The sequence below is a fragment of the Theropithecus gelada genome, chromosome 13 (genome assembly GCF_003255815.1).
Source record: "Theropithecus gelada isolate Dixy chromosome 13, Tgel_1.0, whole genome shotgun sequence".
NCBI lineage: Eukaryota > Metazoa > Chordata > Mammalia > Primates > Cercopithecidae > Theropithecus > Theropithecus gelada.
In genome coordinates, this window is record NC_037681.1 from 74623814 (window position 1) to 74636884 (window position 13071).

Genomic DNA, 13071 nt, shown 5'->3' on the forward strand with positions numbered 1-13071 from the left:
TTTTAAATCAAAAGGGATCTACAGAGTGACTAAGCTTTGGATGGGTTTTCTTATACCCTTTCCTCTTTAAAAAGATACGTTAGGTTGAAAAATGTATGTTAGGTTGAAAAAGAAAGCCACAGTAGAGCATATAATGGTTTACAGTTTGGGCTTAGAGTCAGACGGATCTGAATTTGAGTATCAGTTCTGCTACTTCCTAGTTGTATTATAGCTGTTTTCTCATCAATATGAGCAATAATACCTACCTCTCATAAAGCTGTTACAAAAATAAATGAGATAATGTATAGAATGCAGGTATATGGCCCAGAATTAAGGATAATAAATGTTATCTATTATTTCATACTTAGCCATAATAAATTGTATCCTCAATTTCCTTAAAAATAAAAATTTTGTGCTTATTTTGCTCTTACATTGATTCTACTGCCTCTGAGTAGCTACTAATTTATGACTTAAGGAAATCACAACAAAATAGGAAACTCCTCCCCAACTGCCACCCTATTATTAAGGGTAGAAAGTGAGTCCTTGTCCCAGTTCTTAAGCTCTTGTTCCAGTTTCAACCAATGATTCTGTGTGAATTTTCCTCTCTGGACCTTGATTTCCTTATGATGCCATTAACAAAGTAAATGTTAAATATTAGCAGATAAGCCTGAGGAAAACCAATAGTCTTAGCCTCCAGTTACTGAGACAGTGAACTCATATAAACTTGGAGGTTTATGCCTCCTGCCTCCTTGGCCTTATCAGGACAATATTCACTTCTAAACCAGGGAAAAGTATAGCAAATGAAATACTGAAGATGAGAGTAAACTAGACTGCTCATAGCCAGAAGTACTTGCAGCTTCACTTGACAGTTCTTTAACTAAAATTTAACTTCAGAATAATATTTGCTTTTTCATAAATGAACTGGTTAACTGTAACGATGGGCTATTCTGTATATCTGACTTCATCCCTTCATAATTTAATGGTAACTGCTTATACAGTATTTGTTTTTCTTAAACCTGTGCCAAACGCTCATCTAGTTTTACTTGCCTTCTCTATTTCCAAACAAATCCACTGTAAGTTAGACATTATCCATCTCATATCTAATCTTCAAAATCTAATATTGCTCAGTTAAACTAGTAAGTAGTCATTTTTCATAGCCACTTCACTCAAAATTAGGGCCAAGATAATTTCACCATAAAGAAAGGTATAAATAGGCCAGGTGCGGTGGCTCACACCTGTGGTCAGGTGTTCAAGACCAGCCTGGCCAACATGATGAAACCCCATCTCTACTACAAATACAAAAAATTAGCTGGATTTGGTGGTGCACACCTGTAATCCCAGCTACTCAGGAGGCTGAGGCAGGAAAATCGCTTGAACCTGGGAGGCAGAGGTTGCAGTGAGCCCAGATTGTGCCACTGCACTCCAGCCTGGGCAACAAGAGCAAAAAAAAACTCCATCTCAAAAAAAAAAAAAGTATAAATAATAAGTACAACATTGTCCTTACTGATGTGCATTAGCATTGACTTTTCATTAAAATTACTTTTAAAAAGTATACCTTTATGGTAAGTGTTAAGAAATTGTAATAACTCTTACCACTCCATAAAAAGAGCATGCATAATTGTTTTAAATGACAATAAGCCTGATCAACTTGAACTTGAACTAAGTATTTTTTAAATTTGCTTTTAAAAGATCAGTTTTTAAAGAAAGAACATTGTAGCACAGAAACAACTTTTGTGAGAAACACTATCCAAAACATTAATAAAATCTGGTAAAAAAAATTTTTTTTTGAGATGGGAGTCTGGCTCTATCGCCCAGGCTGGAGTACAGTGGGATGATCTTAGCTCAACGCAGCCTCTGCCTCCCGGGTTCCAGCGATTCTCCCGCCTCAGCCTCGTGGGTAGCTGGGATTACAGGCATGCGCCATCACACTAGGCTAATTTTTGTATTTTTAGTAGAGATGGGGTTTCACCATGTTGGCCAGGCTGGTCTTGAACTCCCGACCTCAGGTGATCCATCTACCTCAGCCTCCCAAAGTGCTAGGATTACAGGCGTGAGCCACCATACCCGGCCGAATTTTGCTAAAATTTTAAATTTCCAAATAAAAGAATATTTTTAAAAATAAATAGGATGGTCTTCAAATACATTAAAAAATAATTGTAAATACCGTATTAATAATCATGGTTTACAACCATAAAATCTTTTAAATTTCAACAGGTTTTAGGAGAAATTCTTCTCATCATTTGATTATCATATTAAATTTTGTAGCTAGAGATCATCCATGAGCTGCTGGTAGTAATTTAAACTCCTAAGTATGGCCACATGTGCCAAGAAACCCCAAACAGAGGTCTGGAAAATGTCGTTTCCATGCGGTGAGTGTGGGGAGCTGAGGACAAAGGATTTAACTGTATCTTAAAGAGCACCAATTCAAATAGCTCTTTAATGACTCAACAGAGAAACAAATGCCATAAACAAATACCAGAAAAAGAAAATATCAAATTTCTCCAGAGGCAGATTAATATAAAAAAAATGAAAATATAATACTATATGATACCCTTAGAACAATACATGTAAAAGAGAATAGATACTTTTAAAAATAAATTTTAAAAAGTAGTAAACAAGTTATGTAGGCCCAAGCTACTCATGATGCAAATATGAAAACCTTTATAACCACCCACAAAAACCAAATTAGTGGTAATAATACTAAATAAATGTATACACATAGCAATTGAAATATGAATTGTTTGTGCCCATTTGTAAAAGCGATCTATGCATAATTCTCCCACATTTTGTGAGAAGCAACACCATTAGTGTGTTGCCTATGAGATAACTTGCAATATGCTAGTCAAAGTAAGTGTATGGGATATTGTTTTATAAAATAAAACCGGGCCGGGCACGGTGGCTCAAGCCTGTAATCTCAGCACTTTGGGAGGCCGAGACGGGCGGATCACGAGGTCAGGAGATCGAGACCATCCTGGCTAACACGGTGAAACCCCGTCTCTACTAAAAAATACAAAAAACTAGCCGGGCGAGGTGGCGGGCGCCTGTAGTCCCAGCTACTCGGGAGGCTGAGGCAGGAGAATGGCGGGAACCTGGGAGGTGGAGCTTGCAGTGAGCTGAGATCCGGCCACAGCACTCCAGCCTGGGCAACAGAGCAAGACTCCGTCTCAAAAAAAATAAATAAATAAAATAAAATAAAATAAAATAAAATAAAACCATGTCCATAAGATTCAAAAGCTTCATTTATAAAGTAAATAATAATTCTTATATCACTAACAATTAGTTCACACTCATCTCTTTTCCAATTTTACTTCTTCTATTGCATAAAAAACACTACCAATTCTTTCTCCAGTAAAAAGCAGACTGAGATGGGGATAAAGAGACTAAAAAGGGTCTTTTGCCCTAGAGGCAAAAAGACAGACAGAAAGCTAGAAGGAGGAAGTAAGGAAGAAAAGAAAAGAGGGAAACAAGGATACAAAAAGGGATGGAGAGAGGATGGAAAAGGTAAAGAGGAAGGGAAGAGAGGGAAGTTGATAATCTTTGCTTCAAACAATAGAACTAGCTTTTAAAATCATGTTGAAATACATGCCACCACCCTAAGCAGCAATTTCAATAAGGACAAAAACATAAGGCACATAAGTTTAAAATTTGAAAGACAGTTAACAAATTAAGCAATCTTTCACTTTTGATTATAAAAATAGCATTCTAAAAATAGTATGAACACATGTAGTCAGCCGACAAAACTGTTTCAAAATGTGGCAGAATATATCTAAGATGAAAAAACTCAAAATTGTCACAGTGTAGGTAATGAGTACAGGTAGGTTATATGATTTATAAATTTTATTTTAGAATAATTACAAATACAAAATGAAATGCTGAGTCTGTTAAGAGTTGAGAGTCAGTGCCGTGTTTCAGTCACAACGTGTCTTCAAAAGATCAAGAATAGTCATGGTAAAACTTTTAAGGACAAGGATGATGTGACACTTTAGGAAGAGACATGGTAAACATAATCAATAAGCACTGACTGACCAATATTAATAGAAAATTTCCAGACAAACAGCTCTTATCACTGAAGAGGAAAGCCATGGATATTTATTAATGACCACACAGGACTTTAAAAGCAGCATGTGCCTTTGCAAAGGTAGACCTTTAAGGCAGGAAAGTAGGACGCTTGGTTATAAAGCAGCGAATAAGAGGGCATACTAAAGAACAGGGTATCACTGAAGAAACTGCCTTATCTCCTCCTTTCATTTACAAAATACTTTCAGAAGCAGCCAAAATTATCAGCAAGAAAAATCTCAGAAGGATAACTGATCTGAACACAGTTCAAAGGTCCCTGAGATCTATGAAATGGTGAGGCCTGTCTATGGGCATTAACACCCTGAATGTGCCCAATCTCATCTGAAATGGTGAAGCCAGTAAGAAATTCCCTGACCTCTCATTTAAAGAAGACTCAGTCAAACCAGTCTAGATCACGGTCCCTGTGGCAAAAATAACACCCAAAAGGAATCTTTACAAACAAAGCTTTTGTATTCAATTCTGAGTTTTCTTAATAAATAATGGGGCTGGGTGTAGTGGCTCAAGCCTGTAATCCCAGCACTTTGGGAGGCCAAGGCGGGAGGATCTCCTGAGCCCAGGAGTTCAAGACTAACCTGGGCAACACAGTGAGACCCCGTTTCTACAAATAAAAAGTTTTAAAAATTAGCCGGGCATGGTGGCACATGCCTGTGGTCCCAGCTTCTCAGGAGGCTGAGGCGGGAAGACTGCTTGAGCCTAGGAGGTCAAGGCTGTGGTGATGCAAGATCTTGCCACTGCACTCCAGCCTGGGCAACAGAGCAACCCTGAAAAAGGAAGGAAGGAAGGAATGGAGAGAGGAAGGGAGGCAGGGAAGAAAACATAACAAATACTGGTAAAAACATACTTGCACAATGTACTACTCTATTTCATGATAAAATTTGCATTTTTATGGTTGAAATGAGTTTCCTTGTTTTAACACATGAAACTTGCAAGAAATAAATGACTTCTAACCACTTTACTTGTCCCAAACTGTCCAAAAACCAATTAGGACCTAATTGAAGATCATGTTTTACCTCCTCCATTTACACCATTTCACATTTGCCATCTGCACTCATTTTCAAAAAATTCTATGGTAAGGGACAAAGACTGTTGACCTAAGTAAAGGCTGAGGGCTAATCATAGATTACATGAATTTAACAAGAAATAATGAAATAATGTAGAGACGCCTAAGACTGAGAGAGAAAACCGCAGAAGTCTTTAAAGACTTAATTTATAAAAAAGAAAAAGGAAATTAATACAGGCATAGAGAATGGTGCTCTTCAAGAAATAAGTACACAGGCCAGGCGCGGTGGCTCACGCCTATAAACCCAGCGCTTTGGGAGGCCGAGGCGGGCGGATCACAAGGTCAGGAGATCGACACCATCTTGGCTAACATGGTGAAACCCTGTCTCTACTAAAAATACAAAAAAATTAGCCGGGCGTGGTAGCGGATGCCTGTAGTCCCAGCTGTGCGGGAGGCTGAGGCAGCAGAATGGCGTGAACGTGGGAGGCGGAGCTTGCAGTGAGCCGAGATCACGGCACTGCACTCCAGCCTGGGCGACAGAGCGAGACTCTGTCTCAAAAAATAAAAGAAAAAGAAAAAGAAATGAGTATATATGACAAATGACTCTAGACAATGAGAAAAAACAGCTTGCTATTAAAACCTGAATAGGCGGTAGGGCGCAGTGGCTCATGCCTGAAATCCCAGCACTTTGGGTGGCCGAGGTGGGCGGATCACGAGGTCAGGAGATTGAGACCATCCTGGCTAACACGGTCAAACCCCTCTCTACTAAAAATACAAAAACAATTAGCTGGGCGTGGTGGTGGGCTCCTGTAGTCTTAGCTGCTGGGGAGGCTGAGGTAGGAGAATGGCATGAACCCGGGAGGCGGAGCTTGCAGTGAGCTGAGATGACGCCATTGCACTCCAGCCTGGGCAATAGAGCGAGCCTCCGTCTCAAAACAAAACAAAACAAACAAACAAACAAACAAAAAAAACACTGAAGAGGCCGGGCATGGTGGCTCATGCCTGTAATCCCAAGACTTTGGGAGGCCAAGAGAGGCATATCACCTGAGGTCAGGAGTTTAAGACCAGAGTGGCCAAAATGGCAAAACCCCATCTCTACTAAAAATACAAACATTAGCTGGGAATGGTGGTGCGCGCCTGTAATCCCAGCTGCTCCTGAGGTTGAGGCACGAGAATCACTTAAACCTGGGAGGCGGAGGTTGCAGTGGGCTGAGATTGTGCCACTGCACTCCAGCCTGAGCAACAGAGGGAGACCCTGTCTCAGAAAAAAGAAGAATGATAAGCCAAACATGCTAAAACTGAGAAAATTTAAAGCTAGACTACAATTGGATAGAAATGATACCTATCAGTCAAGTATGAAATCACTATTAACCAAAAAAAGGCAGATGCTATTTTATTATATAAACTCAGAATAAAATATAAAACCAAAAATTAGGTCTCCAAGAGGCAGGCTGTAGATGGAAGAAGTCAATGATCTGCAAGAGAGATGCAGCTTCAGAATACAGTTTATAGAGGGCAATGAATTGCTTCAGGAGTCAAATTACATAGAAATATGCACATTAAAATATCTGCTTGTTTCTTTCAAACAACCCAGTATTTTTCAATCATGATCACTCCCTAAAAGACCCCAAGTACTCCCAAATAAGTATTTTAAATGGAAACACTTACTTAGGAAACCAATTTAATCCTAGGTGCTCTGTCTTGGAATATAATATTCTTTCTACCATATCATAAAGTGGTCTCCAGGGTAACTCCAAATCATCTCTTGAAAGAAGTTCCTTTTTCCTAAAAAGTAAAATAAAACAAATACCTACATGTGCATGTGTGCACAGATGTGTGTATACCACAAATACTACACAGGGACAGTTAAATATTGCTGCTCATCACAGTGGGTTTTGCTTTTCCCCATCCACGGCCACTCACTAGCAGAACATAAGAATAATGCACCCAATTCTTGCTGCTGCTCAAACCTCAAAGAGTTCCAGATAAAAGAGGGCATTTAAATTTGTGTCACCATCACTGTAGATGAATTTCATGTTTTCCCACACTATGGAATATTTGTTTTCAGCATTGAGCTGGATGCTTCAGGGTAAGCAAAAGAATCTATAATATTTGTCTTGTTTTCTCGAGGGACTTAACAACCTATGAAAGGGGAAATTCAATGGGTGCTAGAGAAAAGACCACATAATGGAAGAGATGTAATTTTAACTAAAAGGTTAATTAACACATTTGATGAAACTAAAGATAATGTTTTTTGCAATCAATTTCCAAATTGACAACTTGAGACTTGGTCTTCTTACCAAAAGGACTTAGTCCTCATTCCCTAAAACCCTGAAGAAACAAACAAACCTTAACGGAAACCACTGGAAACAGACTTACTTTAACAAGTTGATCAAAAGGCGGGCAAATCCCTGCATCATGCTGATTTCCAGTTTTGGAATTGATACCAGCTCATACAATAACTTAATAAAAAGAACATGATCTTCTTTGCTAAATTTTCTCCCATAAAGTCGAATATATCTGCAAGAGAAAAACAGATATACCCTTTAAAAATAGGTATAATGATACACCCATGTTCAATGCAGCATTATCCATAGAAGCCAAGATGTAGATGCAACCTGAATGGCCACAGAAGGATGAATGGATAAGGAAAATGTGGCATATGCAATACAATGGATTGTCTTTTTTTTTTTTTTTTTTAACATTTCATGGAAAATTTTTTATTGGTTTTCTGGATAGAAACGGGAATTTATTTGCCAGGAAGAATGATCCCATCATACTTCAGCTAGAACCAGTGGATGAGGATGATTCAGTCTTAAAAAAGAAGGAAATCCAGGCATAAGCTACAACATGGATGAACCATAAGTGAAATAAGCCAGTCACAAAAGACAAATACCGTGTAGGTATCTAAAGTAATCAAACTCATAGAAACAGAAAGTAGAATGGTTGCTGCCAGGGGTTGGGAGGAGGGGGAAATGGAGAGCTGTTATTCAATGGGTATAGTTTCAGTCACGTAAAATAAAAAAATTGTACAACAATGTATATATGGTTAACAACACTGCATTGTACACTTAATTAAGATAAACTTGATATTTATTTTTAATGACAATTTTTTAAAACAGGTGTGGTAACAATTTCAAATGTCTTTGATGGTTAAGTATTTTATATCTATTCTCACTAGTATGCGGTAAAGAATTATTCTGTACTTTAATCAAGAGATTACCAGGCCAGGCAAAGCAGCTCATGCCTGTAATCCCAGCACTTTGAGAGGCTAAAGTGGAAGGATCGCTTGAACCCTGGAGTTCAAGACCAGCCTGGGCAACATGGCAAAACCCAATCTCCACAACAAATACAAAATATTAGCCAGGCATGATGGCGTGCGCCTGTGGTCCCAGTTACTCGGGTTGGGGGAGGGCTGAGGTGGAAGGATCACTGGAGCCCAGGAAGTCAAGCCGGCAGTGAGCTGTGATGGCGCAACTGTGCTCCATCTAGCCTAGGCGACAGAGTGAGACCTTGTCTTCAAAAAAAAAGAAAAAAAAAGAAAGAGATTACCAAATAAGTATCTTAATAACCAATGGTAACTGAGTTATCATCAACATCTAATGATCAATTAAAACACTGCTCTCTTATTGTAAACAAGTTACATAACTTGTACTATTTGTTTCTAACAGTTAACTTATAATTACAATACAATGAGGTTACTACCAAAAATAAATATTTTATCCAAAATTACATTTTAAGTGTCTAACTATAAACAATGTAATCAAAAGCATTAACTTTAAGCAAATTTAAGAAAAAGGTGTCCCAATGGCCAGGCACGGTGGCTCATGCCTGTAATTCCAGCACTCTGGGAGGCCGAGGCAGGCAGATCACCTGAGGTCAGGAGTTTGAGACCAGCCTGACCAACATGGAGAAACTCCGTCTCTACTAAAAATACAAAATTAGCCTGGCATGGTGGCACATGCCTATAATCCCAGCTACTAGGGAAGCTGAGGCAGGAGAATCGCCTGAACCTGGAAGGTAGAGGTTGCGGTGAGCTGAGATCACACCATTGCACTCCAGCCTGGGCAACAAGAGCGAAACTCCATCTCAAAAAAAAAAAAAGGGAAGAAAAGAGAAAAGTGTCCCAAAACCCAAGAACAACAAATCAGAGTATATTTAATAATTCAGAAGTAAATGATCCAAACAAATTACTGTATACTTAAAATCATAAAACCCTTTGAGGAGGGTCATTTTATTATTAAATACATAAATCAACAGGAAAAGGAGCATTAGTATTCCCCATAAGATCTTTAACACTCCCCCAGTACCTAAGAGCAAATTAAACTTACATTTAACTTCTTTTTTTTCCCCCCCGCAAGACAGAGTCTTGCTCTGTCACCCAGGCTGGAGTACAGTGGCCCAATCTCAGCTCACTGCAACCTCTGCCTCCTAGGTTCAAGCAATTCTCCTGCCTCAGCCTCCCCAGTAGCTGGGATTACAGGCACCCAACACCACACTCGGTTAATTTTTCTATTTTTAGTAGAGACGGGGTTTCACCATGTTGGCCAGGCTGGTCTCAAACTCCTGACCTTGTGATCTCCCCATCTCGGCCTCCCAAAGTGCTGGGATTACAGGCGTGAGCCACTGCGCCCGACACTTACATTTAATTTCTAAAGTTAGGGCATCTAACTGCTTTTTTATTTTCCAGAAATTCTTCAAAATTCTTGGTTCAGTAACTCGTTTTTATTTTTTCAAGCTGGTCTGAATTTATCCAACTCTTTTCTGTCGTTTCAAGGTATAATCCCATGATCTCACATTAGTACTATGAGACCAGCAAGTATACAGGGAGGAGCAATGAGACCCGAAATCTTGTTTTGACTCTGCCAGTACAGGTTGCAGACCCTTAATCCGAAAATCCAAAACCCTCCAAAATCCAAAACTTTCTGAGCAACAACATGACACTCAAAGGAAATGCTCATGGAGTTTTCCAATTTCTGATTTTTTGATTTGAGATGCTCAATCGGTAAGAACATAATGCAGATATTACAAAACCTCAAAATATCCAAAATCCTAAACATTTCTGGTCCCAGAATTTCAAATAAGGGATATTCAACATAATTATTGTAAAAGTCTCTTAAACACCCTAAAATGGCAACGCACATAGATTAATGAAGACAAAAGATCCTACACCCGAACATATTATTATTTTGGGCTGTTGAACAAGCATAATGATACAGCCTTCTGACGCCTCCCCCAATTTCACTCTAAATTTAGGAGCAAAAGCTGGAATCATTAAAATGTTATTTTAAATGAAAACAATCTCCCTAAAAACTGGCACACACTTTTAAGATATCTTAAGATAGAAGATGTCAAAGAAAAATTCCCTGCTTTCAGTGGCTTGCTTCAGGCCTTGTCAAGATTCCAGATGCCAGCCAGGCACGGTGGCTCATGCCTGTAATCCCAGCACTTTGGGAGGCCAAGGTGGGCAGATCACTTGAGGTCAGGAGTTCGAGACTGGCCTGGCCACTATGGTGAAACTGTGTCTCCACTACACGCCTGTAATCCCAGCACTTTGGGAGGCCGAGGCAGGCAGATCATGAGGTCAAGAGATGGAGGCCATCCTAGTCAACATGATGAAACCCTCGTCTCTACTAGAAATACAAAAATTAGTTGGGCATGGTGGTGCCCACCTGTAGTTCCAGCTACTTGGGAGACTGAGGCAGGAGACTTGTTTGAACCCAGGAGGTGGAGGTTGCAGTTGAGCCGAGATGATGCTAGAGTACTCCAGCCTGGGCAACAGAGCGAGACTCGGTCTCAAACAAACAAACCAACAAACAGATTCCAGATGCCCCTGGAGTCATGCACTCATTCTCCCCTGTGGTTAGGATACTTCTGCAGAAAAACTGGAGAAACACTGTACTCTAAGCCAGCAGTCCCCAACCTTTTTGGTACCAGGGAGAATCTCACAAAGAGTGCACAAGCTTGCATGTGCAGTTCACAATAGGGTTTGAGCTCCTATGAGAAGCTAACACCAAGGCACATCTGACAGGAGGCAGACCTCAGACGGTAATGCCCAATCGCCTGCCCACTGCTCACCTCCTGCTGTGCAGCCCAGTTCCCAACAGGCCACGGACCCACACCAGTCCCTGGGCTGGGGGTTGGGGGGCCCCTGCTCCAAGCCAGAGTAACACTGAAGTAACTTAGCTACAGCCCATTGTTTTCACTGCAGTAGACAGACAACTGTATGTTTAACATTAGTTGGGGACATAAAATTAACAAAGCTCAAATTTTAATACTATAAAAAGAGACCAACTGGGGGATTCCTGGAAAGTCTAGGGCTGCTGGGAAAGATTTTGGAGGGACTCCTCAGAAAGCTTCTATTTCCCCCAGTTCCTCGCCAACCAGCAAGTGGTTCTTATCTCAGCATTTATCAAAATGTGGTGCAAGAGATTTGTTTTAAAAGGGCACAAAAGTTCTAACCATAAAAAGAAAATTAATAAATTGGTCTTTATATTCTAGTCACAATAAGACACCATTAAAAGTAAAAAGCCCAGATATCTGAAATACACATATTTGACAAAGAAGTCATCTCCAAATTACGTAAAGAACTACTACAAACTAATAAGAAAAAACCATAATCCAATTAAAAAAATGAGAAAAAAGGCTGGGCGTAGTACACCTATAATTCCAGCACTGTGGGAGGCCAAGGCGGGAGGATCAATTGAGCTCAGGAGTTCAAGACCAACCTGAGCAACATGCTGAAACCCCATGTCTATTTAAAAAAAAAAAAAGAAGACGAACAATGCAGGGTAACTTTTAAAATGCATTATTTTGGGGATCCAAAAATCCTAGGAATATTAAATCTCAGTAAAGCTGTCTTTTTTTTTTTTTTTTAAGGTGACTGAAAAATAAATTCCTGGAGTACTAAAGACTACCAACCTTCATTTTTTAGACTACTCTGGTTTGACTTTCCTGTACACTTAAGTTCAAAAACCCTACTTTAGACTGTACCTACAGATGGTCCATTCCCTCCTTCCAGTTAATTTTCACACTAGTTTTAGGACTAACGATTACTATTAGGTGCTCCAAAATATCTGAAAACCCTGGTAAATAGTCATGATTGAACATGATTGATACAGAATATTTCTTTCAACCATCCAGAATATATGGATGACAAGTCATTTTGTTCCATCCTCCCACAGGGGAAGAAAAAAAAAGAGTAAAAGATAATACAATAGCATTTCCAGCTGCTTCCTCCTCATGGCCCTACAATGCGTTAATCAAATGATTTAATTTTTAATCATAAGAGAGTGGGCCAGGTGCCATGGCTCACACCTGAAATCCCAGCATTTTGGAAGGCAGAAGCAGGAGAATCACTTGAACGCAGGAGTTCAAGACCAGCCTGGGCAACATAGTAAGACCGCCATCTCTACTATACATATTAAAAAATTTAATAATAACAAATTAATAAAAATCCTACATCTAGCAATATTATCTTGAATAAATAATTCAGGCCAGATGCAGTGGCTCACACCTGTAATCCCAGCACTCTGGGAGGCCGAGGCAGGCAGATCACTTGAGGTCAGGAGTTCAAGATGAGCCTGGCCAACATGGCAAAACCCCTGACTCTTCTAAAAAATACAAAAATTAGCTGGGCATAGTGGCAGGCATCTGTAGTCCCAGCTATTCGGGAGGCTGAGGCAGAAGAATCAGTTGAACCCCGGAGGCGGAGGTTGCAGTGAGCCAAGATTGCGCCACTGCACTCCAGCCTGGGTAACAGAGAGACCTGTCTCAAAAAATAATAATAATAATTCAGAATATCAAAGTCAAAATGCCAAAATAGGCCAGGCATTGTGGCTCATGCCTATAATCCTAGCACTTTGGGAAGTTGAGGAGAAGGAAAGATCACTTGAGGACAAGAATTCAAGACTAACCTAGGTAACACAGGGAGACCCCCGTCTCTATAAAAAAATCGCCAGGTATGATGGCACGTGCCTGTAGTCCCAGCTACTTGGGAGGCTGAACCACGAGAA

General features: G+C 39.9%; 1 protein-coding gene across 2 annotated transcripts in view; it reads right to left on the bottom strand.

Annotated features, from left to right (window-relative positions):
• The window catches only part of PSME4 (proteasome activator subunit 4), a 106681-nt gene that overhangs the window by 78381 nt on the left and 15229 nt on the right, over window positions 1-13071 (bottom strand). For both annotated transcript variants that reach the window (XM_025353783.1, XM_025353782.1), the window contains exons 2-3: window positions 7436-7576; window positions 6725-6841 (exon numbers count right to left, since the gene is read on the bottom strand). In XM_025353783.1, the coding sequence (XP_025209568.1) occupies window positions 6725-6841; window positions 7436-7576 (258 nt within the window). The remainder of the gene's footprint in view (window positions 1-6724; window positions 6842-7435; window positions 7577-13071) is intronic.